Source organism: Xenopus laevis, chromosome 6L, assembly GCF_017654675.1.
Source record: "Xenopus laevis strain J_2021 chromosome 6L, Xenopus_laevis_v10.1, whole genome shotgun sequence".
NCBI classification, from domain to species: Eukaryota; Metazoa; Chordata; class Amphibia; order Anura; family Pipidae; genus Xenopus; species Xenopus laevis.
The window spans coordinates 4378790-4398864 of NC_054381.1; the positions used below are offsets into that span (position 1 = coordinate 4378790).

Sequence of the window (20075 nt, forward strand, 5' to 3'; positions counted from 1 at the left end):
AATTATTGGCCAGAATATTGAAATCCTCACAATCCAAGAACTTTATCCCCTCAATACGCAACAACAGAGGCACACTGGAACATATTTCAGACAAAATAGCTTCAGTCTTTCGGGAGTTCTACACTTCGCTTTACCAATTACCTAGTTCAACGCCGACACCTGCTGAGTTCGCGTTGACGAGTATTTAACCTCAGCTAATTTGCAACATATCTCCTCAGATTTCACTGCGAAGCTAGAAGAAAATATTACTATAGAAGAGGTGGAATCGGTCCTTAACGACACGGCCTCAGGCAAGAGCCCAGGCCCAGACGGGTTCACAATACCCTACTATAAAATATTTAAAGACAAATTATTGCCGTATATGTGTTCAGCTTTTAATAGCATTTCTTTGGCCAAAACCTTTGATAAGTCCTCACTAACGGCACATATTACGATACTCTTGAAATCAGGTAAAGATGCGACAGACCCCAGTAATTATCGACCCATCTCTCTGATAAACACAGATATAAAATTATTGGCGAAAATCCTGTCCCGTAGGCTACAAGCTCTTCTTCCTACCCTAATACATCCAGACCAAGTGGGGTTTATCCCTGGACGGGAAGGTAGAGATAATACGAACAAACTAATTAACTTACAATTCTGGGCCAAAAAACATAAAATTGAGAATTTGCTTTGATCTACTGACGCAGAAAACGCCTTCGACAGGGTCAGCTGGAAATTCATGTTCTCGTGTTTAAAACATCTAGGACTGGGCTCTAACATGCTGACATGGATCATGTCTCTTTACAATAAACCGACGGCACGCCTGAAAATAAATGGCTACCTGTCGGAATCCTTTGATATTTGTATTTTGCTTTAGAGCCCCTACTTAGCCACATCAGACTTAATGCACATATATCTGGCATCCCCGTACGTAACACGCAATATAAAATAGCTGCATATGCAGATGATCTGCTGTTTTTCCTTACCAATCCTGTCACATCCATACCAGCACTGAACAGTGAGTTTCGGACGTATGGAACTCTCAGTAACTTCAAGATTAACTTCTCTAAATCTACAGCCCTAAACGTCTCAATTTCCGACCTAACAACTCCTGCCTTATCCACGGGATTCCCCTATAAATGGGCGCAGGGATCGTTCACGTACCTAGGCCTTAAAATCACTAAGGACTCCTCAGAGTGGGCTGAGCTTAACTTAAGACATGTGATATCGAAAATAAAAAAAGACCTGTTCACTTGGAAAGACAAACCTATTTTGTGGTTTGGGAGAATAAATGTAGTAAAGATGAACATTATGCCCAGAGTCTTATACGTCTTCCAAACTCTCCCACTGCAGGTAGGGGAGACACAATTGACTCAACTGCAAAAAATAATAACGAAGTTTGTGTGGCAGGACAAAAAAGCTAGAATCAGTCACAATATGCTGGCCAAATCCAAGCGGCAAGGTGGAATAGCATTGCCAGACTGCCGTTTGTATTACTATGCGTCGGTCTTGTTAAGAATAATAGACTGGTCCCATTACGCTAACACAAAATTATGGGTAGAAATAGAGCAGCAATCTGTTTATACATATCTATTGCATCTTCCATGGATAGATCGATCCTATAGAGTATAGACGGTTGAAACATACAGACCATCCTCTCCTATCTAATACAATGATGATATGGGACAAATGCCGTACAAAATATTCCCTCACTAGCTACCCATCGCTTTTGCTGCCGCTGATAAATAACCCTGCCTTCCCCCCAGGTTTACAACTTAATTACTTCCAAGACTGGTTAATAGAGGGGAATCTTCAATTTGTCCATTTCATGGAGAATAAAACATTTATCCCCAAAGAAAAGTTGCAAAATTCGGAGAATGGACCACCTAAAATACGCGCGAATTCCCACTATTTCCATAGCTTGGGAGGGGTACAAACTTTAGGAAGAGACCTTACAAAATTTGAAACAGCCTGCTCCCTTCAGGACCCACCGCGACATACCATTTCTCTTTTATACAAAATGCTGCAGCCGACCACCAAGTGGGAATCAGTCTCCTACATAAATAGATGGTCCAGAGATCTAGATATCCAATTGGAAGAGGCACAGATTGAAAATATGTTATCCAGATTATTAAAATGCTCAAAATGCAGCCGGATACAAGAATTCAACTACAAAATAGTCACCAGATGGTATTACACGCCATCCAAATTGCAATATATGTATAAAAACTCAAATGGCACTTGTTGGCGCTGCTCTAGAGAAAAAGGTACCATGCTCCATGTTTTCTGGTCTTGCGACCTCCTGAGACCATTCTGGGAAGAGATTTGCTCATTGTCCAGTCAGATCCTCGGTATGGCCATACCAGCAGACCCCTCACGGGTTTTCTTATTCCATAACACGCAACCAGTAGCTTCTTTCAATTCTGGCCTTGAACCGCAATTGCTGAATGCTGCCAAACTTCTAATACCGCTGCATTGGAAAACGACATATATTCCTACAGTAAAAGATTGGCTCAATAAAATCTCTGAACTTTATAAATATGAAGAAATGTCGTCTTATACCGCAGATCAGTTCGCTAAGTTCTCATCGGTCTGAACAAGATGGCTTCTGTTTAAAGACACAGACGTGTACAAAGCTTATCTATGAGAGGTGCGAGTCATACATCTCCCTGCTGCACCCCCTTCCCCCCCTTTCGCTTGGTATCTTCTTCTTTACTTATCTTTTTCTCAATCTATCCACAATACACAAACTTCTCTTGGTGTGAGTATCAACAACATTAGGGCATGTTGTAGGGTACGATTACGGTACTATAATATCCCATTGACTGACATGTTATACTGATGGGAAAGTACAGGTAGACGAAAATATTTGAGTGACTAATTTGTATATGTTACTATTGTACTTGCATTTTGGCTTTGTATTGATGGAAGTTCCTAATAAAGCTTTTCAAAAAAAAAAAAAAAAAAAAATTCATATTAACAGTACATGTATCCTTTAATATCTAAATAAATAATGAATGTTGCAAAAGTGCTTAGAATAGCACTCTCATAAATGTTAAATTCACTTATTTTAAAGGTTTACTTATCCTTTAATATAAGCACATATTGGAAATATCATTTAATTTAGCCACAGAAATGCAGTTGATTTGGAAAGTCCCATGTCTCCCAAGTGCACCAATACCAAATATCTATAGTGTTATGGAGATTTTGTACAGGTGGAAAACTCTCAGCAGAACAAAACCAAATTTACAAAGGAGCACTCAAGAAATCGGCTGACTTTTGTGTTGCTTCAAAGTGCACTTCTCCAAAGCCCTTGCTACTTACACTTCCAGCTTCTCCTCTAGGATGTGTGGGAGCCAGTGGCACAGCATTTTGTATTGTACAATGCCGTCCAATTCCCATTTAGTGTATAAGAAGCTGGCAGATTAGCAGACCTGATAGGAAACTACATTTTATATTTCCTGTGAAAGCAGAGCTGTGATTGGCTATCCACATGCAACTATGTTTCTGGGAGGAGAGGTTAAGTTATTCCCTCTACTCAACTCTAACACAGACCAGAGTTCCAATTCTGATATAATTTTACATACTTTTATCTTCTTTATGCATATACCTGTATTTGGCTGTTTGTCTTGTTTCCTATATATGTCTCTGTTTTTCTTTTATTAGGTTGTTGCTTGATGATAAGAGACCTCAATATAAACTGGCTGAGTCTGTGAAGTCAACTACAAGAAGTCCTCTGCACTCAACCCATTATCAATATATTTAAGACAGAGACATTTTGTGCTACTGCTACTGAAAAATGCCTTACCCTTTAAACAAAACAGGGATTGTTTGTCCATATATTGCAATATATTTAAGCTGAACAACTACGTCACAGTCATCCCATATCTGGCCAGTCCTACACTTAGGGGCAGATTTACAAAATTCGAGTGAAGAATTCGAATGTAAAAAAATTCGAATTTCGAAGTATTTTTTGGGTACTTCGACCATCGAATTGGTTAAATTCGATCGAATTCGATCGAATTCGAACGATTCGAACGATTCGAAGTAAAAATCGTTCGACTATTCGACCATTCGATAATCGAAGTACTGTCTCTTTAAAAAATACTTCGACCACCTACTTCGGTAGATAAAACCTACCGAAGTCAATGTTAGCCTATGGGGAAGGTCCCCATAGGCTTGCCTGTGATTTTTTGATCGAAGGATTTTCCTTCGATCGTTGGATTAAAATCCTTCGAATCGTTCGATTCAAAGGATTTAATCGTTCGATCGAACGAAAAATCCTTCGATCGATCGATCGCAGGATTTGCGCAAAATCGTTCGACTTCGATATTCGAAGTCGAACGATTTTAGTTCCCAGTCGAATATCGAGGGTTAATTAACCCTCGATATTCGACCCTTGATGAATCGGCCCCTTAATTTTCATCTGATTCATTAAGAATTCTATTGCTTCATTATACATTTTACAAAGGGACTAAGTTTTACCTGCAACTTACTTGCTGCTTTCAAAGTAAAACTCCCAAACTTGGCTGCCCTTTTATTAGACACCAGTGGGATCACCTGACTATAGTTGGAGGGGGTGGGAGCTACAACATGGAGCTGGTCACTGCTCCTGTATAAACTATAACAAACAAGGGAAAGTTGTGCTCACCACTATTTTTTAAAACCATTAGGCGGGGGTGCAATGAGGCTGTGACCACAAAATACATATAGTCAAATACAAGAGTCCTCTGCACTCAACCCATTATCAAAGTCCTCTCCCAAGTGCCCCAATACCAAATATCTATAGTGTTATGGAGATTTCAGACTTGTACAGGTGGAACACTCCCAGCAGAACAAAAACAAATTTACAAAGGAGCACTCAAGAAATCAGCTGACTTTTGTGTTGCTTGAAAGTGCACTCAGCATTTTGTATTGTACAATGTCACCCCATTAACATCTAGTGCATAAGAAGCTACCAGCAGACTTGATAGGAAACTACATTTTATATTTCCTGTGAATGCAGAGCTGTGATTGGATAAACCTTTTTATCTCAAATATAAATGCCACAATATTATTTATAATTCTGAAATAATTTCACATATTTTTTATCCCCTTCATACGTATACCTGTATTTGGCTATTTGTCTTGTTTCCTATATATGTCTCTGTTTTTCTTTTATTAGGTTGTTGCTTGATGATAAGAGACCTCAATATAAACTGGCTGAGTGTGTGAAGGCCACAAGGGGACAACAGAGTGAGGAAGAAGGTGTGAGGCTGGCACAGGCCAAACCCAGGCTGAGTAGGAGTGTGAGACAACTGCATGGAATGAGGATCACTCACTGAGCTCACAAGTCTTTGTTTTGTCACATGTGGATGTGGAAAAGGCTGGACATCTTCTTGTCATCTTCTGTACTTGTACTGGAAAGAAGACAGAAGAGAGGAGAATGGAGACACTAAGAAAACCTATTGCCAGTGAGGAGTATGGGCAGGACTTTAGTATGGAGCCCTATCCGGAGTGTGCAGGATGCTGGAAAAGCCCTCACCAGAATACTAACATGGGAGTAAGAAATGTCCCTTGTACAGACTGTGGGAAAACACTGTCTTCTGGAAAAAAACATGGAATACTCACAGGAGGAAAATCATACACTTGTACAGAATGCGGCAAAGGCTTTATTAAGAAATCTAGACTTGTAACTCATATGAAAATACACACCGGGGAGAAACCATTTTCTTGCACAGAATGTGGGAAATATTTTGCACAGAAGAACAAACTCTTACGTCACCTGAAAATACACACAGGGGAGAAACCATTCACTTGTACAGAATGTGGCAAAAGCTTTATTCAAAAGAGTAATCTTGTATCTCATATGAAAATACACACAGGGGAGAAACCATTCTCTTGTACAGAATGTGGCAAAAGCTTTATTCAAAAGCGTAATCTTGTATCTCATATGAAAATACACACAGGGGAGAAACCTTTCATGTGTACAGAATGTGGGAAACACTTTGCACAAAAGAATAGCCTCTTATATCACCAGAAAACACATATTGGTGAGAAACCATTCAAGTGTACAGAATGTGGAAAACACTTTGCACAGAAGAACAGCCTCTTACGTCACCTGAAAATACACACAGGAGTGAAACCATTCACTTGTACAGAATGTGGGAAAGACTTTGCACAGAAGAACAACCTCTTACTTCACTTGACAATACACACAGGGGAGAAACCATTCTCTTGTACAGAATGTGGGAAAAGATTTTCCCAGAAGAACAACCTCTTATGTCACCTGAAAATACACACAGGGGAGAAACCATTCTCTTGTACAGAATGTGGGAAAAGATTTTCCCGGAAGAACAGCCTCTTATGTCACCTGAAAATACACACAGGGGAGAAACCATTCACTTGTACAGAATGTGGCAAATACTTTGCACGAAAGAGTGACCTGGTGTCTCATATGAACATACACACAGGTGACAAACCATTTTTTTGTACAGAGTGTGGGAAAAACTTTACACAGAAGACCACCCTCTTAAATCACCTGAAAATACACACAGGAGAGAAACTATTCTCTTGTACAGAATGTGGCAAATACTTTGCACGAAAGAGTGACCTGGTGTCTCATATGAACATACACACAGGTGACAAACCATTTTCTTGCACAGAATGTGGGAAAAATTTTGCACAGAAGACCAACCTCTTACGTCACCTGAAAATACACACAGGGGAGAAACCATTCTCTTGTACAGAATGTGGCAAAAGCTTTATTCAAAAGAGTAATCTTGTATCTCATATGAAAATACACACAGGGGAGAAACCATTCTCTTGTACAGAATGTGGCAAAAGCTTTATTCAAAAGAGTAATCTTGTATCTCATATGAAAATACACACAGGGGAGAAACCATTCACTTGTACAGAATGTGCTAAAGGCTTTTCTTTAAAATGTAACTTTGCACTACACATGAAAATACACACGGGGAGAAACCATTCACTTGTGCAGAGTGTGGGAAACACTTTACACACAAGAGTATCCTTGTATCTCATATGAAAATACACACAGGTGACAAACCATTTTCATGTACAGAATGTGGGAAAAACTTTGCACAGAAGACCAACCTCTTACGTCACCTGACAATACACACAGGGGAGAAACCATTCACTTGTACAGAATGTGGAAACTAAAAATGCCACAGAAGATCCACTCCTTAAATCGCCTGAAAATCCACACAGGGGAGAAACCATTCATTTGTACAGTGTGTGTGAAAAGATTTCCCAATATGACTGAGCCACTCACTTTAATAGACACACAGGGGAATAATAATTCATTTGTGTAGAAAGTGGCAGAAGCTTTTATAACAAGATCAGACCCAGAGTCACTTGGATAAACAGACGAGGGAGAAGAATTTTACTTGTAGAGATTGTGGAGAAAGCTTCTATCAACTTGTCGTACATCAGAAGATTCACACTGGGGAAAGATTTTGCTTGTACAGAATGTGGCAAAAATGGTGTTAAAGAAAGTCAATGTATCATGTGTAACATATTTTTGTACACAGGGATTAAACCTTTAATTGCATTGATTTTGGGAAACTGAAAAGTACTCTGCACACACCAAATATGTAACACTGGAGAGGAACCATACAAATGCTCAGAATAAGACAAAAATGTCCTTATGAAACTACAATTTTCTTTTTCTAACTCCATGTCGCACTTACTGGGTATAGCCCTGCCTCCATAAGAAGGACCCTCACCAAAGGTTTAAAAGACCAACCCTTCCCATAATCTGGGGTCATTTTGTCCTTCTGTTTCAGGGTTTTGCTCCCATTGGAAACAAGTTTAAGTCTTGAGAAAGCATCAAGCCTGCCAGAAATGTATCCTAGGGGCTGGGGCTTGGTCCTTTTATCCCTCTGAGTAAAGCTCAGTCTCCCTAACTCTGTTTGGCACTCACATCAGCTCTTAAAGGGGAAGGAAAGATAGTTGGCGCAAAAACCCTCACCCCCTCCCGTGTGTTGCCCACCCTCCCTCCTCCTCCCTGGCCTACCCATCCCGCTGGGCAAATGCCCCTAACTTGTTACTTACCCTTCTGCGCAGGTCCAGTCCAGGGAGTTCACAGACGACATCTTCTTCCACGCGATCTTCTTCCTGCTTTGAACGGCGCATGCGCAGTAGGATCATTTCGCCGGTATGATCTACTGCGCATGCGTGTGACTTTTAGCGCATGCGCAGTAGATCCGTACCGGCGAAATGCTCCTACTGCGCATGCGCCAAAACGCCTTTCAAAGCAGGAAGAAGATCGCGTGGAAGAAGATGTCGTCTGTGAACTCCCTGGACTGGACCTGCGCAGAAGGGTAAGTAACAAGTTAGGGGCATTTGCCCAGCGGGACGGGTAGGCCAGGGGGGAGGAGGGAGGGTGGGCAACAAACAGGAGGGGGGGTGGGGGGTTTGCACCGACTAGGTTTCCTTCCCCTTTAAGCTTTCCCATTTCAAAATCTCATTATGGAGTCACCAGGTAGGGATTTATTTTCTAAACACAATAGTCAGCAGTGCTGGGCAAGGCCGGCTAGGCACTCTAGGTAACCTGGCTGGTTAGCACCCAATAAGTAGGGATGCACCGTATCCACTATTTTGGATTCGGCAAACCCCCGAATCCTTTGTGAAAGATTCGGCCGAATACCGAACCGAACCCTAATTTGAATATGCAAATTAGGAGTGGGAAGGGGAAAAAATCTTTTACTTCCTTGTTTTGTGACGAAAAGTCACGCAATTTCCATCCCCACCCCTAATTTGCATATGCAAATTCAGATTCGGTTCGGCCGGGCAGAAGGATTCGGCCGAATCCCGAACTGAATCCTGGTTTCGGTGCATCCCTACCAATAGGTGCGTGCCTGAAAAATATGCACATGCACAAAAAGGACATGCTCACATGCATGAAAAAGGACAAACAAGGTGGAGAGAGGGGATTCGACTAGGGGGTGGGAGACAGAAAAAAAAAGTGCGTGCCTGGTGTTCCCTTAGCTTTGCACCGTAGGCATGTGCCTACCACTATTTCCGGCCCCATTAGTCAGTGGCTCCCTCTGCCCCTCCCCCCAGAAAAATTTCTGTCAAATCCAATGAATTTCTTGCACAAGGAAACTATGCAGAGAAAGAAATTATTTCAAATAAAAAAAAAAAGACCAATGTGGCAGCAGTTCTGGGGCAGAACCTCTAACATCAGTGAGAATTTATATGTAATTGTATGTTTGGTGTATACACCCTTCTGTTATACAGCCTTGCAGAATATGCCTGTGTTTTATCAATCGGTTCATGAAAATGTCTGCAAGGATTATTGTAGAAATTTTCAGTTGCAGAAAATACAAAGTTCACTTATTACATTGCAGAACTGATTTAGGGGCCTATTTACTAAAACTCGAATTAATCAGATTTGTTTCTTAAAACAAAGTCAACTAAAAGCCCTTCCACAAATTTGAACTCATTTATCAATCATTTAAAAAAACAAAAAAAAAACAAAACAAAGAAACAACACAACAAAAAAATTATATTTAATATTAACTTTAGCATATTGAAATAAGTAACTTTCTAAAAACAATCAATTACAAATTCTGTACCATAAATCTCTGAAATAATCAAGTTTATATTCACTATTCCTCTCTCAGCATCTGTTTCTCTTCATTCTCTCTTCATGCAGCAGTTGGGTGTCAGATATTCACTGACAGTTACATCCAATATATCTTATAGGGGGGCTCCTTTTGTCAAGAAGACGTATTAGAGCTCACTCTATTAAACTCACCAGACATCATGTCTCTCTACGTGCAGGATTTGTGCAAAAGGCAGTTATTTTGTTAGATTGTGTTTGTACTGGAATCAGTTATTTGAGTGAGCTCTAATTCATCCGCTAGCAAAGGAGCCCCCCTATAAGATATATTGGATGTAACTGTCAGTGAATATCTGACACCCAACTGCTGCATGAAGAGAGAATGAAGAGAAACAGATGCTGAGAGATAGTGAAGATAAACTTGATTATTTCAGAAACAATGCAGAATTTTAATTGATTGTATTTAGAAACTTTCTTATTTCAGTATGAGGAAGCTTATATTAATTTTTATTTCCACAATAGTTCTACTTTAAAGATCACTTGTAGCTCAGGGTCGCTGGTCTCTACACTGATAAAAATATAACTATTGGTGCAGAGAGCAGAGTCTGGAGGTGCAGCTCAGCCCTGTCATTTGTGCCCCATAGACAGGCCAATCGGTTACCGGCAGCTTTTATTGGCCCATGTTTGGGCACCTTAAGGCTAATTGAGTTTATTTTCCACATGAAGGTCTGTTAATCACAGCAAAGCATTGTGGGAAGTGGGAGACGACTTTTGTTACATTGTTTGAATGATCCATGTAGTCAGAACCAGCCATGAAGAGAACAGCAAAGGACAATCACATACAAATAGTCACACAAGTGAATGGGACACGTTACAGATCATGTGATTAGTGTAATATACTGTAGGGTTTGACAAGTCTCACAATTGAGTTTACAGTAAATACAGGTTTATATTCTGCCACTTCCCATGGACCATATGCAGTTTATTCACCTGGGGGAGGGGCCAAACTGTACAATGGTGGGGGAGGGGCACAGAATCATTGTCCAGGAATGTCCTGAGAAGTCTCACTTCCTCCCTCCATTCACACCCCAATAGTTGGAATCTGATTCCTCAAAGGAACAAGCTGGAAAGTGTTGCTCTGCTGTAGCTGCTGTCTCACCCCTTGTGTCCTGCACTGCTGTCTCTCCCCTGAGTAATTCCCCCTATTCCCTGCACTGCTGTCTCTCCCCTGAGTAATTCCCCCTATTCCCTGCACTGCTGTCTCTCCCCTGGGTGAGTAATTCCCCCTATTCCCTGCACTGCTGTCTCTCCCCTGGGCTCCTGGGTGAGTGATTCCCCCTATTCCCTGCACTGCTGTCTCTCCCCTGGGCTCCTGGGTGAGTAATTCCCCCTATTCCCTGCACTGCTGTCTCTCCCCTGGGTGAGTGATTCCCCCTATTCCCTGCACTGCTGTCTCTCCCCTGGGTGAGTGATTCCCCCTATTCCCTGCACTGCTGTCTCTCCCCTGGGCTCCTGGGTGAGTAATTCCCCCTATTCCCTGCACTGCTGTCTCTCCCCTGGGCGAGTAATTGTCCCTATTCACTGCACTGCTTTCTCTCCCCTGAGCAGGGCTGCCATTAGAAATCACGGGGCCCCGTACAACAAAATTTTTGGGGCCCCCTGGGCCCGCCCACACTGGCGCCCAAGCTTCACCTCATATCCCGCCCACTCCACATCGCAGTTAAAAGACCACACAGACATCAGTACTAAGAAAGTAAATGGTGGCAGGTGCCCCCTTATAGGTTAAAAACAAATTGGGGCCCCAAAAAAAACCAAAACATTGGTGGCAAGGGGCCTCTTACAAGTTAAAAAAAAAATGGGGCCCCAAAAAAATTTTTTAAAAAAAGATTGGTGGCAGGGGCCTATAGAATATTAAAATAATACATTGGTGGCCAGGGGATTAAAAAAAAAAACACACAAACTGGTGTTCAGTAGAATTGAACTCGTGGCTTCAGGACTTCGGCTTCTGCTGTTTTCGTGACTTCGGGTCTTTTCGGTGCTTCGGCTTTTCGGCACTTTCGCATTCAGCAACGCAGCGGCAAGACGTACGCCTCGGGCGCTCGTAAGGGGGACCCGGATCTTCAAAAAATGAAGCGCTGCCGGGCCCCCCTTCATGCCCAGGCCCAGTACACTTATCCCCCCCTGATGGCGGCCCTGCCCCTGAGCTCCTGGGAGAGTAATTCACTGGAGACTAGACTGGCTTGAGGAGAGAGAGACAGAGAGAGACAGACAGAGAGAGACAGAGGGAGACTGCTGCTGTGCTGCACTCCGGCACGTCCCCTCCCCCCACAGCTTTGCCGGCTGGACTGTGTGAGTGTGAGTTCCTGTGTAACTTGGAGACGTCACTGTTTGTCACGTGACTCGTCTGAGAGAAAGAGACTGCAGCTCTGCTGCCCGGGGCAGAGGAAGAGATAGGACAGTGCAGCCCTACAACTTCCTGAAAGCTGCTCCGTGGAGCAAAGCCGGAAGTAGAAGGGTTTGTAAGAGGTGAGGGGACAGGGCTGTTTTGGAGGGGAGCCTGGGGTGAAGGAGACGGTGCAGAGGGTCTGTACTCGGTATCTGAGTCACTACAATGTCGCACCCTGGGACTAACACTCATTAGTAAATATTTAGCAGCTGGAGAAGCCTGTTGTGATGTGCTGAGGGCTGATGTGGCTGCTACACTGTGTTATATACAGTAGTGTCATTTGCACTGGGCTGATGCACAGAGACTTCCCAGGGCTTGTGGGGGTGCTCGGGGCTGATGTTGGGGGTTATACACCCTCTTTAATGTAGAAAATATTATTGGCAAATTGTAGGCACTTAATTGATTTAATACCCTTATTGTTTTACTTTATTATATTAAGATTTTTCAGTTTTACGAATTTGGCTAATTTTGGGCTACTTTTAAAATGGCTTTTGGCTAGTTTTTTGCTCTATGGCTGGTTTTGAAATGACTAGAAATGACACTAGAACGGGCTCCTGGGTGAGTAATTCCCCCTATTCCCTGCACTGCTGTCTCTCCCCTGGGTGAGTAATTCTCCCTATTCCCTGCACTGCTGTCTCTCCCCTGGGCTCCTGGGTGAGTAATTGTCCCTATTCCCTGCACTGCTGTCTCTCCCCTGGGCTCCTGGGTGAGTAATTCCTCCTATTCCCTGCACTGCTGTCTCTCCCCTGGGCTCCTGGGTGAGTAATTCCCCCTATTCCCTGCACTGCTGTCTCTCCCCTGGGCTCCTGGGTGAGTAATTCCTCCTATTCCCTGCACTGCTGTCTCTCCCCTGGGCTCCTGGGTGAGTAATTCCCCCTATTCCCTGCACTGCTGTCTCTCCCCTGGGCTCCTGGGTGAGTAATTCCTCCTATTCCCTGCACTGCTGTCTCTCCCCTGGGCTCCTGGGTGAGTAATTCCCCCTATTCCCTGCACTGCTGTCTCTCCCCTGGGCTCCTGGGTGAGTAATTCCTCCTATTCCCTGCACTGCTGTCTCTGTAATAATTCAACAGTCCCTTGTATGTGCTGGAAACTAAGCTGCATGAATCCATATTGGAGACAAAACAACCCTTTTCTCTTTTATTTAAATCATTTTTTTTGGAAGACCTAATGTATGGAGACAGTATTGTGGATAATAGATCTATACCTGTGCCAGTAAAACAGTTAACTTTTACATATATTTTTGCATGAACGTAACTTTTACACACTGTAAAAGAGGATTCAGGAGCTTTTCATAGTTTAACTCTTTGCCTGCCAAGTATGTATCTCATATGTGCTGCCAGGCAAGTGCTCTAAGCGCCAAGAATGGATCTCATATGTTCCGCACTTTTAGAGCAAAACCCTCTGAATCAGCGGCTTTTGCCGTTTACACAGAGGGTTAGGCAGTTGCACAACCCCCTAGACCAGTGACCCCCAACCAGTAGCTCGCGAGTAACATGTTGCTCACCGACCCCTTGGATGTTGCTCCCAGTGGCCTCAAAGTTGGTGCTAATTTTTGAATTCCAGGCTTGGAGGCAAGTTTTGAGGCACGGAGAAGGAATCTCTCAGACTGCAGCCCCCGCCCACTCAATTCCTGCTGCGTTTTCTCTACAGATCCCGGACCTTCGGTGCAGCCACGGATTCCCCTGCACATAGAATTGGTAGGTGGCCTTTCTTTTATACATTTACACTCACACTTCACACTTTACTAAAGTTAACTTTTTTTGCTTTTCTAGCTTTTTTCTTCTGCATACTCTTGCATACATTCCTTTTTCTACTTTTACAATCTTGTACCCCAGTCCCTAACTCTTCCTTTAGCTCTACTTGCCTTTCCACACCCTCTAACACAGCTACAAACTTTAAAAACTCACATTAAATAACAAAGTGCTTCAACCTGATGCACTTTGTTATTTAATGTGAGTTTTTAATGTTTGTATCATCCTTGAAAAAGGTCCAAATGTGGACCGAAATGTCGGGTATTTGATACTATGCAACAATAAAATTACCAAGTTGTTAAAGGGAGTGCTGGTTTGAAGATAATTGAGATATATATATATATATTTACCAATTTTGGATTTGCCAGAATCTACTCTTCCTAATAATGGTTTTCTAGGGTAAACCTACTGTTAGTAGAGTGTTTGGCCTTGAAATCAAAAGTGTGCCATTTTGTGCAGCAGTGCTTTGGAGATTTGGCAGTGTACTGCTTGGCATTTTTGATCTATACACGTGAGAAATCTCCATAAAACTCTATATATTTGGTATTGGTGCATTCAGGAGACATAGAACTTTCCAAATCTGCTGTGTTCTTGTACATGAAATAAATTATGTTTCTGATATATGTGTTTGTATTATGGGAAACATTTTTTTACATTTTTACTTAGAAGCCTATATCTTTTTACGGAAGTGGAAATACACTACAATTCTAGCATATTTTGAAAGCTTCGGTTGTCCTGAAAAACTATACATATTGTTTTTCTAGGTAAACTAAAAGACCCTTCCAGGATAGGCCCCTAAAGTGAAAGAGTGCAAAATGTTCAAAAATTGTCCGGCAATAAAAGTACCAAATTGGCTGGCAGTGAAAGGGTTAATAGCCAAATAATGACTGTCACTTTAGAAGTATTTCCTTGGTGGGGAGGGACTTTTGTAAAAAAAAAAAAAAGTTTCTGTAAAAGGATGTGGGCTTCTAAATATCTAAAAAATCGTATTTTTTTAAATCATATTTTCCTTAAAGGATAAGTAAACCTTTAAAATAATTGAATGTAAAATTTATGAGTGCTATTCTAAGCACTTTTGCTTTGTACATTCATTATTTATTTAGATTAAAGAATACATGTACAGGTAAGGGACCTGTTATCCACCGGGGGTTTTCCGGATAACGGATCTTTCCGTAATTTGGGTCTTCATGTCTTAAGTCTACTAGAAATTAATTTAATCATTAAATTAACCCAATAGGCTGGTTTTGCCTCCAATAAGGATTAATTGTATCTTAGGTGGGATCAAGTACAAGATACTGTTTTATTATTATTATACAGAAAAAGGAAATCGTTTTTAAAAATTTGGATTATTTGGATAAAATGGAGTCTATGGGAGGCAGCCAATCCGTAATTTGGAGCTTTCTGGATATCGGGTTTCCGGATAAAGGATCCTATACCTGTACCAATATAAGGAAAGACGGCTGCTCTTTGGAATCAGAAGAGCATTAAAGCCTCTTTCTCTTGACAACTTTCTTCACTAATTGGAGGTCAGAAACTGACCAGCAGGTGGTGCTGTTGAAAGAAAATTCATATTAACAGTACATGTATCCTTTAATATCTTGGAATCAAAAAAAAAAAAAAAGAATGTACATTGCAAAAGTGCTTAGAATACCCCCCTCATCAATTTTAAAGTCACTAATTTTAAAGGTTTACTTATACTTTAATATAAACACAGAATATCATTTATTTTAGCCACAGAAATGCAGTTGAGTTAGAAAGTCCTCTCCCAAGTGCACCAATACCAAATATCTATAGTTTTATGGAGATTTCAGACTTGTACAGGTGGAAAACTCTCAGCAGAACAAAAACAAATTTACAAAGGAGCACTCAAGAAATCAGCTGACTTTTGTGTTGCTTGAAAGTGCACTCAGCATTTTGTATTGTACAATGTCACCCCATTAACATCTAGTGCATAAGAAGCTACCAGCAGACCTGATAGGAAACTACATTTTATATTTCCTGTGAAAGCAGAGCTGTGATTGGATAAACCTTTTTATCTCAAATATAAATGCCACAATATTATTTATAATTCTGAAATAATTTCACATATTTTTTATCCCCTTCATACGTATACCTGTATTTGGCTGTTTGTCTTGTTTCCTATAGATGTCTCTGTTTTTCTTTTATTAGGTTGTTGCTTGATGATAAGAGACCTCAATATAAACTGGCTGAGTGTGTGAAGGCCACAAGGGGACAACAGAGTGAGGAAGAAGGTGTGAGGCTGGCACAGGCCTAATCCAGACTGTGGGTTTGGCAGGGGAGACACATTTCATCTGTACAGAATGTGGCAAAGGATTCTCTCAAAAGGGTCACCTTAAAACTCATATGAAAATACACACAGGGGAGAAACCATTCACTTGTACAGAATGTGGTAAAGGCTTTGCTTTAAAACGTAACCTTGTAAAACACATGAAAATACACACAGGGGCGAAACCATTCACTTGTACAGAATGCGGTAAAGATTTTGCTTTAAAAGGTAACCTTGTAAAACACATGAAAATACACACTGGGAAGAAACCATTCACTTGTACAGAATGTGGGAAAAACTTTGCACAGAAGACCAACCTCTTATGTCACTTGAAAATACACACTGGAGAGAAACCATTCGCTTGTACAGAATGTGGGGACAAATTTGCCAAGAAGAACAACCTCTTACGTCACCTGAAAATACACACAGGGGAGAAACCATTCACTTGTACAGAATGTGGTAAAGCCTTTACTTTAAAAGGTAACCTTGTACTTCATATGAAAATACACACAGGGGAGAAACCATTCTCTTGTACACAATGTGGGAAAAACTTTACCCAGAAGAACAGCCTCTTATGTCACCTGACAATGCACACAGGGGAGAAACCATTCACTTGTACAGAATGTGGGAAAGGCTTTGCTTTAAAAGGTAACCTTGTACTACACATGAAAATACACACAGGGGAGAAAACATTCACTTGTACAGAATGCAGTAAAGATTTTATTTCAAAAGGTAACCTTGTAACACACATGAAAATACACACAGGGGAGAAACCATTCTCTTGTACAGAATGTGGGAAAAACTTTACAAGGAAGACCAACTTCTTATGTCATCGGACAATACATACAGGAGAGAAACCATTCACTTGTACAGAATGTGGGGAACATTTTGCCCATAAGAAGAGCCTCTTATGTCACCTGAAAATACATACAGGGGAGAAACCATTCTCTTGTACAGAATGTGGGGAAAATTTTGCCCAGAAGAACAGCCTCTTATGTCACCTGAAAATACACACTGGAGAGAAACCATTCTCTTGTACAAAATGTGGGAAAAAATTTGCCCAGAATAACAGCCTCTTATGTCACCTGAAAATACATACAGGGGTGAAACCATTCACTTGTACAGAATGTGGGAAAAACTTTGCCCAGAAGTACAGCCTCTTACGTCACCTGACAATACACACAGGGGAGAAACCATTCACTTGTACAGAATGTGGTAAATACTTTGCTTTAAAATGTAACCTTGCACTACACATGAAAATACATTCAGGAGAGAAACCATTCACTTGTACAGAATGTGGGAAAAACTTTACACAGAAGAACATCCTCTTACGTCACCTGACAATACACACAGGGGAGAAACCATTCACTTGTACAGAATGTGGGAAATGCTTTGCTTTAAAATGTCACCTTGTACTACACACAAAAATACACACAGGAGAGAAACCATTCACTTGTACAGAATGTGGGAAAAATTTTGCCCAGAAGAACAGCCTCTTACGTCACCTGAAAATACACACAGGGGAGAAACCATTCACTTGTACAGAATGTGGCAAAAAATATTCTCAGATTGTAAACCTTGTATCTCACATGAAAATACACACATACGAGAAACCATTCCTTTGTACAGAATGAGGGAAAAACATTGCACAGAGGATCAACAGATAAAACACACAGATAATGGAAGAAAACACCACAGAAGATCCACTTCTTGAAGGGGACCCGTCACCAAAAAAAAAAATATTCCAAATCCTATTTTATCCCATTAGTCAAGCAAAATGAACTTTAATGACACTATATAAATTATTTCAATCTTGTTTCCTCCAGTCTGGGAATTAATAATTATAACAAGCAGGCAGGAGCCATTTTGGGGACACTGTTATTAAGACAAGTCTTGTATCATCTCAGAATCTTGTTTGTGCAGCAGAATGGGGGACCTGATGTCCATCCCCATGTCCTGGTTACACAATTAAATGGTGAAGAGATTGGGGGGAATGTGGGGAGAGCAGTGACATGTAGGAAGTGCTGAATGGAAAGTGAAAGTAATTGCCTAAAGCATAGAGGAGGGACAGGTAATATTTGATTGACAGCTGAGATATTTAAATGTGTTTACAACAGCTATGAATGCTTTAATAAAAAATTGAATTTGGATTTCATGTTTAATTTGAAAATGACTTTTATTAAACAGTTTTTTATGTCTGGGTGACAGGTCCACTTTAAATCGCCTGAAAATCCACACAGGGGAGAAACCATTCATTTGTACAGTGTGTGTGAAAAGATTTCCCAATATGACTGAGCCACTCACTTTAATAGACACACAGGGGAATAATAATTCATTTGTGTAGAATGTGGCAGAAGCTTTTATAACAAGATCAGACCCAGAGTCACTTGGATAAACAGACTAGGGAGAAGAATTTTACTTGTAGAGATTGTGGAGAAAGCTTCTACCAAAAATGAACTTGTCGTACATCAGAAGATTCCCATTGGGGAAAGATTTTGCTTGTACAGAATGTGGCAAAAATTGTCAATTGCATTGATTTTGGGAAACTTTTCTATACCTGAAAGAACTTTGCACACACCAGATATGTACCACTGGAGAGGAACCTTACAAATGCTCAGAATAAAGCAAAATATTTCTTATAAAACTATAATTTTCTCTTTCTAACTCCATGTTATACTCACTGGGTATAGCCCTGTCCAACTGCCTCCATAAGAAGGACCCTCACCAAAGGTTTAAAAGCCCAATCCTTCCCACAATCTGGGGTCATTTTGCTTCAGAGTTTTGCTCTGATTGAAAACAAGTTTTCTTTTTAGTCTTGAGAAAGCATTAAGTCTGCCAGAAATGCATCCTAGGGGCTGGGGCTTGATCCTTTTATCCCTCTGTAGGGAGGTAGTGCTTGGACTCTGTACTTACCACCCTCCTCTAGTGTCCCCCGCATTGGAGCAGGCACTGAGCTGGGGGTCTTCTTATGGGAGATGGCTTGTCTGTTGTCAGCACTTACCTAGGAACCAGCTGAACAGCAATCTCTGGGCTTTGGAGCAAGAATTTACAATGTCACAGTACTAAAGGAGTCGGGAGTTTGGGACTAAATGAATGGATTTTACATTTATCGTTAGTAAGATTAGTTAGTGAGGACACTAGTCCTTTGTTAGTGATATTACACATATTAGCCACCCCTTTACTATTAAAGAGTTATTAAGATTATCAGAGCCTGTGTCTGTCTTATTATTGTTCCCTATGGGGTCACACATAAGTGCATTCCAGATCCCATAAGGAGTGACTCAGGTTTATCCTGTACAATCAGGTCAGCACCATTAGGTTAGGTAAGTGGAGTGTTACACTATCAGGGTTACAATCAGGTAGGCACAGTGGTGCTGATACCACTTGTTTGTATTTGATCCATGTAACTGCTTACATCTGTCCAGTGGCAAGTGCCTTACCAGCCTGCCCAAAAACAACTGACAACATGGGAGTATGTGGCCCCTACATCCCCATCATTTTTATGGATGGGAGAGGGAGATTGTAGGTAGGATTAAGCTATTAGTAACAGGGGATTCAGCTTGCCCAGCCCACTGGGGTGCTGGGGATTCCCTCCTGCTTGGAGTCCCTGGGGTAAATTGTTTCCCTGGGGTTAGCTGCCATCTCTATAGTAATGTCTAGTTAGGAGCCTTATGGCCTCCCTTTCTTTTCCCCCAATACTGGGGAATGGAAGAATTTAGGCTTTAGAGCAGCTGCCTCCCTTTCCCAAGTCTGAAGTAATCTGCCATTAAAAAAAGTCCTTTACCTTTAATCTTATAGTTCAGAAGTAATGCTTTAGCTTTATACACAAGTCTAATTTCAAAACAATCTTAGGATAAATTGGTTAGTGATGCTATTCTGTGAGCAGTGCAATTGTAATATCCAGGTAACAACCAGAATTGAAGGTTTATGTGAAACATCTCATGGTCCAGTGGTGCTCGCTGGTAGAATCCCCTGGACCAGTGCAGTTTTCTCCTAATAGGAGCACCGGCCCGGGGTTTCAGGTAAGTACATGTGATCACT

At 41.3% G+C, this 20075-nt stretch overlaps 2 protein-coding genes across 5 annotated transcripts in view; both read left to right on the forward strand.

The window, feature by feature from the left end:
- The window catches only part of LOC108719566 (zinc finger protein 208-like), a 33494-nt gene that overhangs the window by 4670 nt on the left and 8749 nt on the right, over window positions 1–20075 (forward strand). Inside the window, 2 exon segments of the mRNA XM_041566833.1 lie at window positions 5147–6932; window positions 6935–7095. Of these exon segments, the coding sequence (XP_041422767.1) occupies window positions 5408–6932; window positions 6935–7095 (1686 nt within the window). The 5' untranslated portion in view covers window positions 5147–5407.
- Window positions 11481–17685, forward strand: LOC121394821 (gastrula zinc finger protein XlCGF57.1-like). Of its 4 annotated transcripts, none has more exons than XM_041566941.1 (3): window positions 11481–12076; window positions 13560–13693; window positions 15917–17685. In XM_041566941.1, exon 3 carries the CDS (start codon window positions 16112–16114, stop codon window positions 17666–17668), a length of 1557 nt encoding a protein of 518 aa, XP_041422875.1. In that variant the 5' UTR covers window positions 11481–12076; window positions 13560–13693; window positions 15917–16111; the 3' UTR covers window positions 17669–17685. The 4 variants fall into 4 exon arrangements, with proteins under 4 accessions (XP_041422875.1, XP_041422878.1, XP_041422877.1 ...); XM_041566944.1 differs by having other exon boundaries at window positions 13647–13693; XM_041566943.1 differs by having other exon boundaries at window positions 11481–11899.

What these genes read in the sequence shown, in the direction of transcription:
- LOC121394821 (XM_041566941.1), top strand. Translation starts at nt 16,112, where the DNA reads ATGAAAATACACACAGGGGAGAAACCATTCACTTGTACAGAATGTGGT.